This window comes from Meriones unguiculatus, chromosome 15, assembly GCF_030254825.1.
Source record: "Meriones unguiculatus strain TT.TT164.6M chromosome 15, Bangor_MerUng_6.1, whole genome shotgun sequence".
Taxonomy (NCBI): domain Eukaryota; kingdom Metazoa; phylum Chordata; class Mammalia; order Rodentia; family Muridae; genus Meriones; species Meriones unguiculatus.
Genome location: NC_083362.1, coordinates 43,592,269 through 43,611,882, shown reverse-complemented (window position 1 = coordinate 43,611,882; position 19,614 = coordinate 43,592,269). Strand labels below are relative to the sequence as shown.

Here is a 19,614-nt window from a genome sequence, read left to right as displayed (position 1 = left end):
TTGCTTAGGATATATTATTAGTTGTTTTATTAGTTTATGTGTAACAATGATAATTACATGATGGTTTTGTAAAGACCTAAGTATAAGAAATTTTGTATTGAAATATTTTATTGTTATTTTTTACTTTGATTCCTCTAAAGCAAACTTTTTATTTTAGTAAATTGGGGGGGGTTGTTTTGTTTTTCAAGGAAACTAGAGATGTATTGAGTGGTAAAGCACTTGCCTTCTATGTACAAGGCCTTGGATTTCATCCACAACCTAAAGGAAGGGGAAAGAAAAAAGAAAGAAACCAAAGATCATTGCTCTGATCTGAAATCTATTGTGTCCCAATTTTTAAGCCAGAACATGAATCGTTCATGCATTTACATCTCAATGCTAATTATCCCTTTAGTCCCCTTCACTCTGAAAAGCAAGGACACCAGTATTAATCTCTTGTTCCAGTGCTGGTCAGCATACAGAAAAGCTTACTTCTACGGTGGCCAGTTCTTAAAAAGTAAAAATGTTAAGACAGGTTTATGCATATAGTTTAGTGATTGATTGACCCTAGGCTCAATTCCCAAAACTGCAAAATTAATATTTAATTAATGTTCTAAGAAAATGGTAATAATTAATGCATTTATTTAGGTATGGTTTCATCACTTTTGAAACTCAAGAAGATGCACAAAAGATCTTACAAGAGGTAAGTCCTTTCAGCGTATTTAACTTCTGGTTCGGACTTCTTTCTTTGAAACTGAACCTTTATGGTAGTATAATGGTATAGTACAAGTACAGTGGCCTATTTATGTGTGTATACATGTATGTATGTACATGTATGTGTGTGTGTATTTTAAGATTGACTTTGGCTTCTAGAACACAGTCTAAGAAACGATATGTTCCAAGCCATTACATGAGGATGGTTGTTAAGATATATTGTATTTCGATTTATTTGTTTACATCAGTATTTTAAAATGTATCTGTTATGCATCATTTGTTAATTCCTTAGAAACACTACAAATGTAGATTATCAGAATAAGATTACCTGAGATTATTTCCTTCTTATGAAAAAACTTTGCATAAACCAAGAATGTTCATCTATAGTTCATTTTTGATAGCTTTTAATTTATGGCAAGTATAACATTTAATCTTTTTAGAAAAAAAGTAGTTTAATTATATATTATTAAGATCTTTCTTATACAGTCAGTTCTTACCCACAGTGGTTTTATATTCTGTAAAGTCATCATAAATACTGAAATTAGTGAATACGGAATTTTTGGTGTTCCTGGTTAGAATACAAGAAGGTTCCAAAAATCCTCTAGTCATAATAGTGCCACCACTAAATCATCATATAACCTAGTTTTATGTGTTTCTTTTTAAATAAATTGTGTTCAAAACTTTTTGTTTGTAACAAAAACCTGAGAGAGACACTTTAAAAGGCAGAAAGACTATTTTAGCTCATGCTTTCACAAGTTTCAGCTCATAGCTAGCTGGTTCTGTTGATGTGGGCCTTCGGCAGGGCAGAACAATCCTGGCCCACTAGTGAATGGACAAGAGGTAGAAAATGGCTGAGGAAGACATCAGTGATAAGCTATAGTCCTCAAGAGCATACATACCATGACTCACTTCCTCCAACTAAGCCTTACCTTTAAATTTTCCATCATTTCCCAATAATGCTATTAGATAATTAACCCATCAATAATCTGTTAAGTCAGATCCTTTACTATCTGATCAACTCCTATGGTTGGATCTATCAATTGAGACAAAGCCTTCAATAAATGACTTTTCGGGGAGGAGGGTGGACACTTTATATTCAACCACAATAGACACTATGCTTACTTGCTGAATAATTAACATTGTATTCGTGGCCAATAGCACTATAATTATACCTGAATTAAGCAAGTCAACATAATTTTCTCCATAAAGTATATGACAACCCTCTTGTGCTTAGGAACACTAACTAGTGCATCAGCACCTGGGAGCCATTTTTTGAAAAAGCACACAATGTGAAAATCATATCTAAAAAGGACACTTGATTATAATATGATAGCTACAACAAGAAAAAAAATCATTGATCTTTCCTGGGCACTTGTGATTGAACCACTCACATTCCCTTTACTGTCAACCAGTAACCTTGAAATGACTACAAATAGTGGTTTAGAAATTGTGAGTAAATTTTAGAGAAAATGTAAGTTGCAAATGCACAATCAGTAAATAATGGTGATTACTACATCACCTAGATTCATAGCAGTAGAACCAAGGTACAGATACAGAGTATTTGAATCCAGAAACCATCTTTTGAGACTTGAGGATGTGGCTCAGTTGTTAGCATGCTGAGTCCCAATACCACACAAACTAGATGGTGTTGGCACATGCCTACAATTGTAGCACTTGAGAGGTTGAGACAAAAGGATCAGAAGTTCAAAGTCAGCTGATTTAAAGTATCAGGTTTGAGGCCAACCTGGGATACATGAAATCCAGTATTTAAAAAGAGAAGAAAAAGAAACTGTCACATGATGTCTGTTAGTTTCATACTGTTTGTCACTGATTTTTACAAATCACAGTGTCAAAATGACGGGTTTTTTTCCTTTATTTTAGGCTGAAAAACTTAATTATAAGGATAAGAAACTGAACATTGGTCCAGCAATAAGAAAACAACAAGTAGGGATTCCTCGTATGTATTGAGAACTAATGTATTTTTTAATATTTTCCATGGTCCTTTTGTAAAATATTAGACTTTTATAGACCTTTTATTAAAAATAACCTCCTTTATGTAATAAGGTGATTTTAGCAACATTGGTAGTCATATAAATATTCATACCAGAAATTAAAATATCTTAGTGTGAGGGGATAAGGGGAATATACATCAACAATGTCAAGTGTAGTCTATGTACTAATATTTTAAAGGAAAAATCTTTTGTGTTTAATTAGCATACAAAGTACTGTGTTTCATTGTAGCATTTTCTTTATACTGAAATTCATGCACTATATTCTGATCATGGTTTACCCTCCCCCAGATCTTTCCCACCCATCCAACTCTATGCGTTCTCTCTCTCTTTCTCTCACTCTTGCTCCCTCAAACAGGCAAAATGAAAAATAATTTTAAACTAAAAAAGCACCAGACACACAAATAAAACCCATAATAAGAGTCAGAAACCATAATATACAAACAAAAGACAAATGAGATATAAAAAGAAATGATCCAACAATGAGAGCAAAAAGACATCTACAAAAATATCATTGAGTTCATTTTGCATTGGCTCTCTACCTCTGGGCGTGGAGCCTGTCTTAAGTGTGGTTTATATACTCAGTGAAAACTCCACTGAAGAAAACAAAGTTTTCCTTTGTAAGCAGCTGTCAGTTGTAGATAGCTTCATGGTTAGTGATGGGAGCTCATGTCTACTTCTCCCCTCAGTTCTGGGACCCCATCTGACTTGAACCTGTGCAAGCCCTGTGCGTACTGCCACTGTCTCTCTGCATTTATATGTGGGTTAGTCCTGTTGTGTCTGACACTGTTTCCTTGTTGTCAGTCCATCCCACGTGGCTCTTTGACTCTTTCTTCATCCTCTTCCACATAGCTCCCTGAGCCCTGATGTAGAGGAGGGGGAGTTGAAGAAGACATTCCTTTTAAGATGTTTCAAAAGTATTCCAAAGTCTCTGTACATTATCCAGTTGTGGACCTCTGCAGGAGGAATGATCACCTTTTGTGAGGTGACTGAGGAAGGCGCTGGATCTAGAGGTAGAGCAGAATGTCATTAGGAATTATTTTATTACTGTGTTCCTTTAGCAGACCACTAGTATTTTGTTTTTCCCTAGGACCATGGCCTCTCTTGGAACCACCTGAGCATTGTCAGGCATGGGTTCCATCTCTTGGAGTGGACCTTAAATACAGTCAGATCGTGGTTGGTTACTCTCATGGCATTTGTGCCACCATTACACCAGTGTATCACGCAGGTAGCTGTTACAGATTGCAGGTCTGTAGCTGGGTTAGCATGCATAGAACCTTCCAGTTACTACAAACAGTAGTCAAGAGGGTTAAAGTTTTTAGCGGGGCACCAGCTCGACTTCTCCATGTTCAATAAGATATTTAAATGTCTTCAGCAGTAGTACCTTACCATCAGTTTTTCTAGAGCAACCAGTACCCTTGTCAATAACCTGGGTTATTTGAAGGTTTCCATGGGGAGCCTTTGGCCAACAACTCAGTTAGATGTAACCCATTCCTGGCCCTGTAGGTTTCATTTGGTAGCACTAGAGATCTCTAGTTGGATCATCATATTTCCCACTATTTGGTAACTCCATTTATATTTCTTTCATAAATGTATAGATTTTAAGAAGCTTCTATAGTAGTAGGTTTACATATGACCCCTCAAATGGCCTGTAGTGTCCCTCTTCATACTCCCTTCTTTACCCTCTTCTTCCTTCCCCCTCTCCTTTAAATCCTCCCATTTCAATCTCACCACACAGCCCCGTCTTTTCATAACTGTATATTCTATTTTCCTAAGGGGATCCTCCTCTTCCCCTCACCCTGTCCCTTACTCTTAACCTAAGCATGATTATACAGATTGTAGCATGTCAATTTAAAGTCTTAAAAGCCAACATCCACATACAAGAAAATGTATACTATGTTTGTCTTTTGGGGTCTGAGTTACCTTACTCAGGGTGATTTTTTTTTTCTGACTCTATCCATTACCTGTAAATTTCATGATTTTGTTGTTTTTTTTTAACATCTAGATAATATTCCACTGTGTAAATGTACCACATTTTCTTTATCCATTCATCTATAGTTGGACATCTAGGCTGTTTCCAATTTCTGGCTATTATGAATAGAGCTGCAATGAACATAGATTGAGCAGGTGTCTCTGTAGTACAGTGTAGAGTCCTTTGGGTCGATGCCCCAGAGTGGTATAGCGACATTTTAAGATAGATCTATTCCCAGCTTCCTGAGAAACCACCACGCTGATTTCCTATATAAGTTTGCATTCCTGCTAGCAATAGATGACTGTTCCCATTACTCCATGTCCTTAAAACATGAGCTGTCATTTATTTATTTGAGAGGTGTAAAATGAAATCTCAAAGTAGTTTTGATTTGCATTTCCCTCGTGACTAAGGATATGGAACATTTAAGTGTTCTCAACCATTTCTATTTTATCTTATTTAGTTCTGTGCCTCATTTTTTAATTCAAAGTTTCCTTGGCCTCCAGGGGTTTTGTTTAATTCTTTTTATATTTTAGATACTAACCCTCTAGGTGATAGTATTTTCAAATATGATTTGTTTGTTGATCTCTGAACCCTCTGTTTTCTCCCACAGCTTTCTGCCGTTTTTCCATCCTTCCACCCCCAGTAGCCTCTTATCTATTTTTGTATCATGTATTTCTGTTCTTCATCTCTCAGCACCTCTTTTTCCTTTTCTGTTTATATGACCTACATACACACAAAGACACACACACATATACACAAATCTATAGGTTTAAACCTAGAATAAGTACATGAAAGAGGACAACTGTTACTTGTCCTTCTGGGTCTGGTTTATCTAACTTAGTATAGTATTTTCCAGCTACATAAATTTTTCTATTCTCATAATTTTTCTTTATAGCTGAAAAAAATTCTTCTGTGTATATGTACTTACATTTCATTATCCATTCAACTGTTGATGAACTTCTAGGCTGATCCGTTTTCTTGCTATTATAAATAGAACATTAAAGACCTAGCAATTCCACCCTTAAACATATATCCAAAGGAAAAATAATGAAAATAACACTCAAAATAGCTAAAGAAATTTAGAATTACTAAGTAAGAGGTTTTATGATTATAAAAATATTTTAAGTTAATCAAAGTAAAAATATAGGACTAATAAAAAAGTAAATGCATGATACGTTCTTTAATCAAACAGTTTGTGTTCTAATTTTCAGAGAAAACACACTAAAGCTTTGGTAATGAGATAAGTTATTTGTATGCCTTCCTCGAATTTCTGCAATTCTTTGTCTCTTTTTTTCTTCTTTCAACTTTTATATTAAGTAGTTTTTCTCATTAAAGAAATTTTTCACATGAAATGGTTAGTAATTTTACTTTTTCTTAACCATATTATGTTTCCTGGAATGATGAAACATTAGGTGTTATCATGTCACTGTCAGCAAATTTAGAAATTGTGTTAAAGTATTCTGTTGTCCACAGTTAACAAAGATTAATTTTAACTTTGGTTCAGTATTTATTAGCTTAATTATTTCAAAATGTATTTTTGGCTGCAAAGATGTCTCTGTACTTGCCAAAAGAATGAAGACTTGAATTGGATCACTTATAATCCATATAAAAATAAGATATGGCAGCAAGCACCCTGTAATCTCAGAGCTAGGGAGGCAGATACCAGAAGATCCATAGAGCTTCCTGTCCAGCTGCCTGGCCGAATCAGTGAGCTCCACGTTCATGAAAGACCCTATCTCTAAAAATAAAGTAGGGAATGATTGAGAAAGATACTTGACATCAACCTTTGATCTCTGTATGAAAAATCATATATTCTCAGACACAGAGAGACAGAGAAGATTGTACTAAAGATACGATTCTGGATATTTTCAGAATATTGTTGTTTGTTGTAAGAGTTTAAATGTAATAATTATATCATTCTCAGACACAGAGAGACAAAGAAGATTGTACTAAAGATACGATTCTGGATATTTTCAGAATATTGTTGTTTGTTGTAAGAGTTTAAATGTAATAATTATATTAACAGTTCTTTGGCCCGTTGTCTACTTGGGTGGGCTGCTTTCAAATATACAAATAGTTTGAATTATTCAGAACTATTGAGCAGAAGAGCCAATGTTACAGATTTTCATCTGCTTCATGAAATCTTTACAGAAACCTGAGAAGTGTATTTAATAACATTTAAGTGCCATTTTAATACCATTTAGTTGCACCGGCGCAATGTCAAAACTGTGGTATACTAAACAAGACCTACACAGTGAAAAAACACGAGTTGACATTTCTGCTGAAATACTGCTAATAACAGAGAAGAGTTTATCTTGGCCAGTTGGGATCTTACACTGGAATTCCATATTTTCCTAGAAGGCTTAGTTCATGAAAATCTCCATAGATAGTTTGCATTGTTTCTTAGTATCAGATGTTTGCTTATTTGAAGATAAACTTTTTCCCCAAAACTATAGCTGTTTGAATTAATATGATGATATTCTCCCAGAGGCAGTTTCATCCTGTGCCTTGTCTCCTGGGATGACACCTCATATTTTAATGTGAGAAGTATAGAATTAACTTGCCCAAATGGTAGCATTAGCCTTCATTGTAAGACTTCTGGACTCCACTGCTAGTTTTTATTTTATCTGCAAATAACAATGAATATTAAAATTAATTTCTACAACTTCAAGAAATTCATATCTTAGTTTTTTCTCACATTGTCATTTTTTTTTTTTACCAGCCTTCTTTTCCCAGCAGTCTGATCTGCTTGCCTTCATTACTGGGAAATGCTTTAATAGGTCTTTCTGCATGCAATCTGGTGGCTTCTTAACTAATCATTCATAAAACTACCAACACAATATTTAAGAAGCACACAATCAGCTTACATCGTCTTTTTTCTCAACTTATCTTTAACTATTATTCCCATTTCTTTTTGTGCTATTGCCAAAGGTCTTCTCAATCCCAGGACATACTATACGTCTCAAGACTCTGATATACGCACTGTTTCCTTTACCTTACCCAGTACTCTTTTTGACATCTCATTCTTTCTTTGAAGTCCAGTTCAGTTATCGTTCTTAACAGATGCTCCTTAGATTGAAGGGGAAGATTAATTTTATATATTTTTGCAGAATAATGTAAACACTCAGAACACTCAGTAGAGTACACTAAACTACCTAGATTTCTACTTTATACTGGTTTTTCATATATTTGTAAGGATTTTTGTTAAGGGCACTAGAGAGATGGCTCTGCAGTCTAGAGCTGTGCTTAACTGCAGCTCTTCCAGGGGACACATATGTTGTTCTCAGAACATTAGATGATTTTGCCTCGCAGAAAGATCCAGTGCCTCCAGCCTTCATGGACATTGCACTCATGTGCACATGAAAAGTCTCAAAAATTGTTTATTTAGCTAGCTAATTAATTGTATAATAATCTAATCACTATCTCTCCTGTTAGAACCAAACTTCTACAGAGATGGAAAACATGTCATGTCAAATTTTTAAATATTTTGGCTTTATACCACTCCTAGCTCAGTGTTATCCTACAATAATATTCACTAAAAATGTATTAAATTACTTAACAGATAAATTATAAACCTTGAATTGTGTATAATATTTTGTTTATATATGTTCATGATAACACTGCAAGGGTATCATCAGATAACTACATAGATATATGTATAAATTATATATAGTCTATCAAAGTTAAAGCAAGATGAAATTAAAAAGTTCTGATTCTTATTCTGAGGCCATAATTACCCTGATACCTAAACCACACAAAGACCCAATGAAAAAAGATTACCAACTACTTATGAACATACATACAAAAAAAGATCTCAATAAAATACCTGAAAACTGAATTCAAGAACACATCATAAAGGTTATTCAACATGATTCAAGTAGGTATCATCCCAAAGATATAGGGATGGATAAACATAAGTGAATCAAAAAATGTAACCCACCATCTAAACAGACTGAAAGACAAAATCATCTCATTAGGTGCAGAAAAGGCCTATGACAAAACCCAACATCTCTTTATGATTAAAATTCTGAAGAGACTAGAGATAGAAAGGACATACCTCAACATAACAAAGACAATTTATAGCAAGCCCACAGATACCATCAACATAAAGAGAAAGAAACTCAAATATTTCCACTAAAGTTAGGAACAAGACAAGAATATCCACTTTTTCAAACACATTCCAATATAGTAGCTGAAGTCTTAGAGCAACAAGACAACTGAAGGAGTTCAAGTGGACACAAGTACAAAATGAAAGTTTTCAGAGGTGGTTTTTAAAAACCACTAAAATAGGATTAGCAAGATGGACATTTGCTACCTAGTTTGACTATCAGTCCCTAGAGTTCACATGATAGAAAACAAAAACTGATTCCCACAAGTTACCTTCTGACCTCCATACACACATACACATTAAATGTATATATTTGTGTGTAAAAACACTGGAATAGATAGTTATAAAAAATCAAATACTGTGGTGCTACTTAAACAGAAAGCATCAGTTCAAATGTGATCTCAAAATGCAAATTCATAGTCCTTACCTTAGGCATGCTAAATTAAAGTCTCTGGAGATGGGTTCCCAGAGTTGTTATTTAAGTGAAGTAGGTGATTCTAATGTGTTGAAGTTTAAGAAGCACTGGCATAATGGGAGGAGTAAAGTCAGTGAGCAAGTAGTATAATTTATTTAACTCTGTGACTGTAGTAAGTATGTTTATATTGGCCCAGGGGCACACAGGTGCTCATTCATGTGTGAGGGTTAGAAGCTGACCTTGGCCTTCCCCTCCTATTGCTTTCCACCCTATCTTTTTTTATTTTAAGACATGCTTTTTATTGATGATCAATAAGTTGATCAATAAGTTGTATTCTTCTTTATTTGATGATTGAATAATGCATGTAAGAATTATTTTTCTCTACAAAATAGGAATATAACAAAAATGTGCTAACAAAAAATGTCCTACAGTATGTTTTTCTTAAATATAACGTGTTCATTAGCAACATAATATATATATATATATAAAACCATTATATCTATCTACACATTTGTGTGTATGGCTAAGTTCTATATATGCAAATATCTGTATTGTGGGATATTGTTTTGAACAACTGTGTAAAAAAAATGATCCTCTCCTTTTTTTTTTCATGATTTCACTTTGATCCTTATGTATTTCTTGAAATCCTGACTTGAGAAGAGCTTTAAAAGTCATCCATCTTAGACTTTCAGAGTAGAAATGTAGTGATAGGCTGGGAAAGAAGGTAATGGTGGTTTAGGCAAAAGGAACAAACTTCCACTAGAAGTTAAAAAAGCTCTGAGAAACAAGCAGCTAGATGTGGAGCTGCCTTACGAGGCCACAGAGGAAGACAATGCAGGCAGTCCTGATGAGACCTGATAGGCTAGGGTCAGATGGAAGGGGATGAAGTCCTCTCCTGTCTGTGGACTTGGGGAAGGGCATGGGAGGAGATAAGGAAGGGAAGGTGGGATTGGGAGGGGATAAGGGAGAGTGCTACAACTGGGATACAAAGTGAATAAACTAATAAATAAAAAGGAAAAAAAGGAGAAAAAATAAAAGAAACAGGAATTTCCCTGTCTCCAAAAGCATCCAAACAAGAATTCATTAGATAATACTGTTAAGTAGAATTCAGATTTTGGGTAGAGTTTTGGAAAAGATTATTTTAAATTATTAATTTATCAGGACAGACATCGGGAGAGGGAGAAAACAGGGAACAGGACAGGAGCCTACCACAGAGGGCCTCTGAAAGACTCTATCCAGCAGTGTATCAAAACAGATGCTGAGACTCATAACCAAACTTTGGGCAGAGTGCAGGAAATCTTATGAAAGAAGGGGGATACATGAAGGGATCAGGAGTAAGACCTGAAGGGGACAGGAACTCCACAAGGAGAGCAACAGAACCAAAATATCTGGGCACAGGGGTCTTTTCTGAGACTGATACTCCAACCAAGGACCATGCATGGAGATACCCTAGAACCCCTGCACAGATGTAGCCCATGGCCTCTTAGTCTCCAAGTGGGTTCTCTAATAATGAGAACAGGGACTGTCTCTCACATGAACTCAGTGGCTGGCTCTTTGATCACATCCCCCTGAGTGGGGAACAGCTTTACCAAGCCACAGTAAGACAATGCAGCCACTCCTGATAAGATCTTATAGGCTATAGACAGAGGGAAGGGGAGGAGGACCTCCCCTATCAGTGGACTTTGGGATGGGCATGGGAGGAGATGGGGGAGAGATGGGAGATTAGGAGAGGACGAGGGAGGAGGCTACAGCTGGCATACAAAGTGAATAAACTATAATTAATAAAAATAAATTTTTTAAATTATTAATTTATGAATGGATGTGACATACATGTTTATAATGTACCTAGGAAAGTGGTTTTGTCTTTTTCATTATCAAATAATTAACTGGCAAAGGTTGAACATATTCAAAGTAGAAAATGTGATGATTTGAATAGTTTCCACCTTATTTTTTAAGACAAGTGTCTCGCTGAACCTAGAACTAAGTGATTGGCTAGAGTGGCCATCCAGAAATCTCTGACAATCTGCCTGTCTCCATCCCCTTCCCACCCACTCCCCAGGCCTAGGGTTACAGATATATATTGCCATACATGGCTTTGTATAAAGATGTTGGGGTTCTGAACTCAAGCCCCAGATCTTCATGCTTGCATTTCACTGGCCTTTATGTAGCTTTTAAAATCTCAGTGTCAATCAGTACATATATATATATATATATATCTTGGGCATCAAAGACTAACTGCATGATTGTAATAACCAAATGTTATAACCAAAGGAAAAGTGGAGACAAAAGTAATAAATAACAGAGTAATAAATGCTACTGGTAATAAACCCAAAGAATTAGTAAAATGGACGCAGAGTGCCTTTAGGAAAATAGAATTTTTTCCAGCTTCACTGTCTCTTTGGACTTTTATAAATAGGTCAGCTAAAATCTTAGGAACTTTACTATAGTGTCTGTAGTTTTCAGGTTCTCTAAATTATATAATTTACATTTATAAAAATAATAATAATATCAATTGTTTCATTAGACTGGTATTATAATCTGAGTGGGAGATTTGGGGGCAGAATTTAATTCATTCACAGTTTCATACAACAGTTCATCATCAAAAGCACTGAGGGAGGAAGCTGGAAGCAGGAGCTGATGCAGAGGCCATGCAGTGTTGTTTACTGGCTTGCTCCCCATGGCTTGCTCACCCTGCTTTCTTTTTTCCGTTTATTTATTTATTTATTTATTTATTCATTCATTCATTCACTTACACACTTATCGCAGCCCCTCCTCCCTTCCCAGTACCCCTTCACATGCTGTCTCATTCTCCCCTCTTCTCCTCAGAAAAAGAAGAAGTTCCCCAATGGGTACCAACCCACCCTGACACATTGAGTCCCTGCAAGATTAGGCACATCCTCTCTACTGAGGCCAGACAAGGCAGCCTAGATAGGGAAACAGGATACAAAGGCAGGCATCAGAGTCAGAGAGGGCCCCCGCCCCGGTTATTGGGGGACCCACAGGAAGACCAACCCTGCACATCTGCTACATATGTGCAGGGGTCCTAGGACCAGTCCATGCATGCTCTTTGATTGGTGGTTTAGTCTCTTGTGAGCCCCATGGGCCCTAGTTAGTTGACTCTGTAGGTCTTTTAATGGAGTCCTTAGCTCCTCTGGCTCCCTCAGTCATTCCCCCAAATCTTCCATAGGACTCTCCAAGCTTTGTCTAATGTTAGGTGTGGATCTCTGCTTGTTCCCATCAGCTGCTGGATGAAGCCTTTCAGAGGAGTTATGATAGGCTTTTTCTACAAACATAGAGCAGAGTAACATTAATAGTGTCAGGGATTGGTTCTCTTCAGTGGGGTGGGTCTCAAGTAGGGCCATTCCCTCAATCTTTGCTCCATCTTTGTCCCTGCATGTCTTGTATGCAGAAAAAATTTTGGATCGAAGGTTTTATGAGTGAGTTAGTGTCCTTATAGAATTGGGGGATTTTTATTATTTATTACCTATAATCTAATAAAAGCTCTGAGGTATTAGGTTTAAAAATGGATTCTTCAGAAATTAATCAGTACACCTAAAGAAACTAATTAAGAGGGAGGACTCTTGCTAAAGTGCTCAATTCCTATCCAGAAAGGCAAAGAGGATGGAAATCAGAAGAAGGAGAAAAGAGGGAACAAGTCAGGAGCCTGACACAGAGGACCTCTGAAAAGCTCTGCCCTGCAGACTATCAATGCAGATGCTGAGACTTATGGGCAACCTATGGGCAGAGTGCAGGGAATCTTAGGAAAAAGTGGAAAACAGTATGATCTGGAGAGGACAGGAACTCCACAAGGAGAGTAACAGAGACTGCTATTCCAACCAAGGACTATGCATGGAGATAACCTAAGACCCCTGCACAGATATAGCTCATGGCAGTTCAGTATCCAAGTGGGTTCCATTGTAATAGGAACAGGGACTGTCTCTGACATGAACTGATTGGCTTGCTCTTTAATTACCTCCTCCGGAGGGGGAAGCAGCATTACCAGGCCACAGAAGAAGACAATGCAGTCACTCCTGATGTGACCTAATTGACTAGGATCAGAAGGAAGGAAAAGAAGTCCTATCAGTGGACTTGGGGAGGGGCTGGCATGCAGAGGGTGGAGAAAGGGAAGGATTGGGACGGGAGGAGGGAGGGAACCATGGGGGGATACAAAGTGAATAAAGTGTAATTAATAAAAATAAATAAATATTTTACTGTATTATAGGTATGTAGAAACCTTAAAATATTTTTCCAAAATGTGTTCAGAAATTACATGTTCATAAAATTAAGTATTTCCATTTCTGTTTCTTGCTGTAGGTTCTAGTATAATGCCAGCTGCTGGAACAATGTATTTAACCACTTCAACTGGATATCCATATACTTACCATAATGGCGTTGCTTACTTTCATACTCCAGAAGTAACTTCTGTCCCACCATCTTGGCCTGTAAGTGATTTCCATTTTAGAAGAGTTTCTACCAACTATTTTTAAGATATGTTTTTGTTCATTTATATTTGATGAATTTCCTTTACATTTGTTTATAGTGTGTCACCAATGAATGTGGAGGTCAGAGTACAGTTTTCAGGAGTTGGTTCTCTCCTTCCACCATGCTGGGCCTGGGAGCCTTTATCTAATGATCCATCTCACTGGCCCTGGTACTGAAATATTTAAAACACAAAACAAATAAAAAATACCTGCATCGTTACTTCCCAAATTTAACAAATGTTAATATTTTGCCATATTAATTTATTTTCACAGAGGAAGTAAAATATGACAAAGTCATGTAAAGCTTTCTTATGTCCATCCATACCTTTTACCCTTTCTTCTTCAGAATTTCTTTTTCATTGTATATGTTCTTATTACAGATATACTTGCCAGTAAGCAACATAGGTAACTTTGTTTTTAAACACTGGGTAGTTTTTAAACAATGTATAATAATCTGATTTTTTATTTGAATATTGGCCCTTGTGGTCCATGTGAACTATGTTAACCCTTATATATCTATCCACTTATTTTAATATAATATTCTATTTTTTGGAATATGATTATTTTTACATACCTTTAATCATAGACATTTAAAAAAATTTTTTACAGTCGTGGCTATATGGAACAACCAGACCTTGTATATATGTAAATTTTTCTGGGACAGTGGTTTGCAAAGTTTTTTGCTTATATCCCTTTGATTGCTTTTGAAAAATTATGAATATGTTCATTCATACTTGAAATTCATTCTAAGCCTAAATATTATAGGTATGTCATATATTTTAGATTTGCTAAAAATATATCTTTAGCAATACTTTGTACCTGTATGTTTGGCCTTCTTTTATTAATTGAAAATATGTGATAAACAGTTTTAGTTAGCTAAGTTAACAAAACTAGTTGACTAATCAACTAAATGAACACTACTAGAATATTCTGACATTAACATTAAACTCATATGAATTAATATGTACCCCTCGGATCCATATACTGATTTAAGTTTGTTCCCTGGATGAAATAAGGTACTATTTTACCTTTAATATTTGTTCTACACGTTCTTTTTGCTTTGTGTTTTTTTTTTCTATTTTTCATGACATTGCCCTCTTGAATTATGTATTTCATGCCTGGATGGTGTTTTCACTCCAATGCAAAGCTTTATAGCAAACTCTACCATGAGTAAGAAGCATGCCTTTTTAAAAAAAGAATGATGATAGAAGGGGAATCTTGTTTAAAATAATATATAGACTACAGATACATTCAGTCAAACAATGAAAATTTGTAGTCTTACTCATTGGTTATGCCCATATATCACTAGAAAATATTTGTTTCCTCTTAATACTATATTAGAATATATGCATAGAATCAAAGCCTCACATTAATAAAATAAGTGTATCTTGACTAGTAGCTTTCAAAGAAAGAAAAAAATACTGCTCTATGCTTTACCCAAGTTCTAATTTTTCCATTGTGTATCAGCTTTAAAACGGCCAGTCTTGGCTATGTAGAGAGACCCTAATTCAGAAAGAGAGAAAGAGAGAGAGAGAGAGAGAGAGAGAGAGAGAGAGAGAGAGAGAGAGAGAGAAAGAAAGAAAGAAAGAAAGAAAGAAAGGTAGATCGATCAGTTCTTGGGGTTAAAGAGATGACTCAGTGAGGTTGGAGTGTGTAGCACTCGCAGAGGACCCAAGTGTGTTTCCCAGCATACCCATGCGGCAGCTCACAACCACCTACAACTCCAGCTCTAGGAATCCAACACCTCCGGCCATCTTACAGGCACCTGCCGCTCACATGCTCATCCTCACAAATCAATATGCATAATTTAACCATAATAAAACAATCATTTGAAAATAATGCTTTTACAACGTTGTCAATGCTATCATGTAGTAATCTTGGTTTTCTATTTAGTTTATCTACTTACTGTTAAAACAACATAATTGAACCTCTTTTTTAAACTTTTTAAGAATTTACTTTTTTTCTTATGTTTTGATATTATAATTCAGTTATTTCTTTTCCTTTTTCCCTTTCTTGCCTCAAAACCTTATCATATACCTCTCCTTGCTATCTTTAGAATTCATGGCCACTTCTTTCATTAATTGTTGGTGTGTGTGTGTGTGTGTGTGTGTGTGTGTTCCTAAGTAAATAAAACTTGCTCAGCCTTTATAATGTTCCTTGTATGAATTTGTTTTTAAGGCTGACCTTTGGGCATTAGGTAACCAATTGGTATGTTTTTTCCTGCGGAAGATTTGTTTTTCCCACTGTCAACATTCTTCGGTTGCCTGTAGTTCTTTGTGTAAAGTTTAGGTCTCCCAACCTTACCTTTTGGTGTCATCCTTGTTCAAGTTATGAGTAGGCAACCATGTTGTTTAGACTTCATGAGTTCTGCCTCTGAAATTTGCAAGAGGCACAGTTTCACAACAAACTTCCTATTTCTCTGGCTCTAGTGTCTTTCCACTACATCTTCCACAATGATCCCTGAACCTTAGGTACAGGAGTAGTCTTGTAAGTAAGGTGGGGCTGGCCTCTACAACCAAATTTTGATTGGTTGGGATTTTCTGTAATGGTCTTTGTCCATTGATGAGGGTTGACAACTATACACAGCTATGGGTATTAGGACAAATATTTAGAATTTAGTTAGGAGTTGTGCTGGTTTAGTAAAATGGCAGTTTCAGGTTCTCTTGACTTCACTAGCCCTGAATAGATGACTAGATTTCTGGTATCAGGCACCATTTCCCTCTTGTTGAGTAGGTCTGTCTTATGTCTAATTAAAGAATTATGCCTGCCACTGTTGCACCTTTGGACGTATGCCATGTTCGTCATTGCTGTGGTTCAGAAGCATCGTAGCTTTGTAGGACTTGGTTGTTTTCTTCCATTGGACACATGCATGGTAACTTCTGGTAGAGTGATAGCTCATCCTTAGAAAGGAAGGAGGCTCTCAGAACAGTTCCAGTTCAAGGGCCTCTGGACTCTGTCTAAAGTGTGTAGTGTCTTCAGCAATGGGAACTTAACTTCTACCTCTAGGGGACAGTCAAGGACATTATCAATAGTCCATAATGTTTCAGAGTTTCTTAGATAACCTCGGACTTCTCGTGTCTGGTGTTGGGGTTTCTGTTAGATGGTCTTTTGCTCCTGGAGGGTGCATTGTCAGCCCAGATGGGAACCTATCATTAATACATACGTGTGTGTATACTGATTTACATGTGTTACAGGTACCTTTAGGTTGATAGTTACTAGTAAAATTCCTTATAACTTTTTCAGACATCCTTACTGTTATTTTACCCTTTTACTGTATTTATTTCCTCCCCTCCCTAATTAGAGTCCTTCCCACCTATTTTTACCATTTTCCCCTTTCAGATAACTTGTACCCTGCCATTCCCCTCTCTGTTGCACCCCCATTCCCCCAGCAATTGTCCCTTTTCACTTTCCTGGTTTCTGCAGTTACTTCAGGTTATCTATTCACAATTTGGAGCTAGGAGCCTCAGATGAGGGAGAATGTGTTGTTTGTCTTTCTGGACCTGGGTTATCTCACTCAGAATGATCTTTCATAGTTCCATCCATTTACCTGCAAAGTTTGTTTTTGTTTTGTTTGTTTGTTTGTTTGTTTGTTTTTCTTTACAGCTAAATACTATTCCATAGTACCACATTTTCATTATCAGTTTGTCAGTGGAAGGATAGTTAAATTGTTTCCATTTCCTAGATATTGTGAATAGAGCATCAATGAACATGGCTAAGTATCTATGAAGTAGGATCTTGAGTCCTTTGGACATATGACAATGAGTGATATAGCTGCATCATATAACAGATTTGTTTTTTTTAGCTTTTTGAGAATTCTCCACACTGATTTCCATAGTGGCTGTACCACTTTGCAGTCAAACTAACAGTAAAAGAGGATTCCCTTTTCCCCATATCCCCTCCAGCATTTGTTGTAGATCATTTTGTAGCTCTTTGCCATTCTAACTGAAGTAAGACAAAATCTCAGAATTGTTTTGATGTGCATTTCTGTAATTACTAGGGATGATGAACATTTTTTGAGATATTTCTTGACCATTTTTTTCTTCTTTTGAGAACTCTATATTCAGGTCCATTTTTTCAGTGGGTCACTTTTTAATTATATATTTATTTATTTAATGTGCATTGATATTTTTGCCTGCATGTATGTCTGTGTGAGGGTCTCGGATACCCTGGAAATGGAGTTATAAACAGCTGTGAGCTGCCATGTGGTTGCTGGGAATTGAACCCGGATCCTCTGGGAGAGCAGTCAGTGCTCTTAAGCTCTGACTCATCTCTCCAGCTCAAGTGGGTTATTTTTTTTTAATTCTCTGCTTTTTCAGTTACTCGTATATTCTGAATATTAATTCTCTGTGGGCTTACTCTTCATCCTGTTGATTGTTGCTTTAGCCAAGCCAAAGCTTTTTTAAAGTTTCATGAAGTCCAGCTTGTGAATTGTTGGTCTTAGTTCTTGGACAAATGGAGTCCTAATCAGAAAGTGCTCTTCTACAACTATATTATGTTGGGTACTACCTATGTTTTATCCTAGCAATTTCAGTGTTCAAGTTTCACGTTTAGGTTTTTGACCTAATTGTAGTTAGTTTTGTGATAGACACAGGGTTAATTTCATTCTTTGTATTTGTTGAAGATGCTTTCTTTTCTCCAGAGTAAGTTTTTGACATCTTTGCCAAATATTAAATGGTTGAAGTTATATATACTCATATAACTTTATATTATTATATATAATAATTATATATTATAAATTTTGTCCTATTGGTCTGTGTGTCTCTCTTTGTACCATTACCATGTTGTTTTTATTACTATGACTTTGTAATACAGATTAAAATCTGAAATAGATTGTACTTTTTGCTGAGGAAATTTTTGGCTACCTAGAGTTTCTTATGGTTCCATATGAATTTTAGGATAGTTATTATGGTTATTTTTATAATGATAATTTTTAAAATCCATAAGTTTAATGTCTTTTCATTTTCTAGTGTCTATCTCTTCAGGGGTTTAAAGTTTTCATTATAGAGGTCCTTCACTTCCTTAGATTGTTTTATTCCTATATACTTTTTCTTTTCACTTCCTTAGTTTGTTTTATTCCTATATACTTTTTCTTTGAGGCTTTTGTGAATGAGAATATATCCATGATCTCTTTCTTTGTATATTTATTGTTTCTGTATAGAAAACTTTTGATTTGTACAGGTTGATTCTGTATCCAGCCACATTGCTAATTTGTTTATCATTTCTAAAAGATATCTGGTAGAATTTTGGTGATTTCTTAAGTCATCTGCAAACATATAGTTTAACTTCTTCTTTTCCTATTAGTATCCAGCTAGTGCTTCTGGCACAATCTTGAAAGGAGTGAGAATAGTAGACAGCCTTGTCTCATTCCTGACGTTAGTGGGATTGCTTCAGTCTTTTCTCTATTTAGGATGATATTGAAGTCTGTTCCCTCTGATTCTATAGAACTTTCATCATGAAAGCATAATGGATTTTATCAAAGGTTTTTCTGTATCTATTGAGATGGTTATGTGATTTTTTTTGTAAATTTACTTATGTGGTTCCTTACATATTTATTTATATGTTGAAACATCCCTGCATCTCAGGGATGATGCTAACTTGGTAATGATGAATATTCTTTTAGATGTATTTGTATGGTATGCTTGTGAGTGTTTTCTTGAGCATTTCTGAATCTATGCTTATCAGCTGTATTAGCCTATAGTTTTCTTTTTTGTGTGCATGCCTTTACCTGATTTGGGACACTAGAGTGATACAGCTGCACAGTAGGAGTTTGGGAGTGCGCCTTCCATTTCTACTTTTTTTTTTTTAAGTTTAAACGACTAAGTATTTTATCAGAAAGTTTAATTATCCTTCAGAAAAAAATTGAGTAAATAACTTTCTCTGAAAAAAATATATTGACTCTGTGTAGGCTGCAGTTATTACATAGGAGGGACAAGATTGTC

At 35.8% G+C, this 19,614-nt stretch overlaps 1 protein-coding gene across 1 annotated transcript in view; it reads left to right on the top strand.

The window, feature by feature from the left end:
• Boll (boule homolog, RNA binding protein) overlaps positions 1–19,614 on the top strand; it is a 109,299-nt gene that overhangs the window by 21,593 nt on the left and 68,092 nt on the right. Inside the window, exons 4-6 of the mRNA XM_021642346.2 lie at positions 625–679; positions 2,572–2,647; positions 13,509–13,636. Coding sequence (XP_021498021.2) covers positions 625–679; positions 2,572–2,647; positions 13,509–13,636 — 259 coding nt within the window. The remainder of the gene's footprint in view (positions 1–624; positions 680–2,571; positions 2,648–13,508; positions 13,637–19,614) is intronic.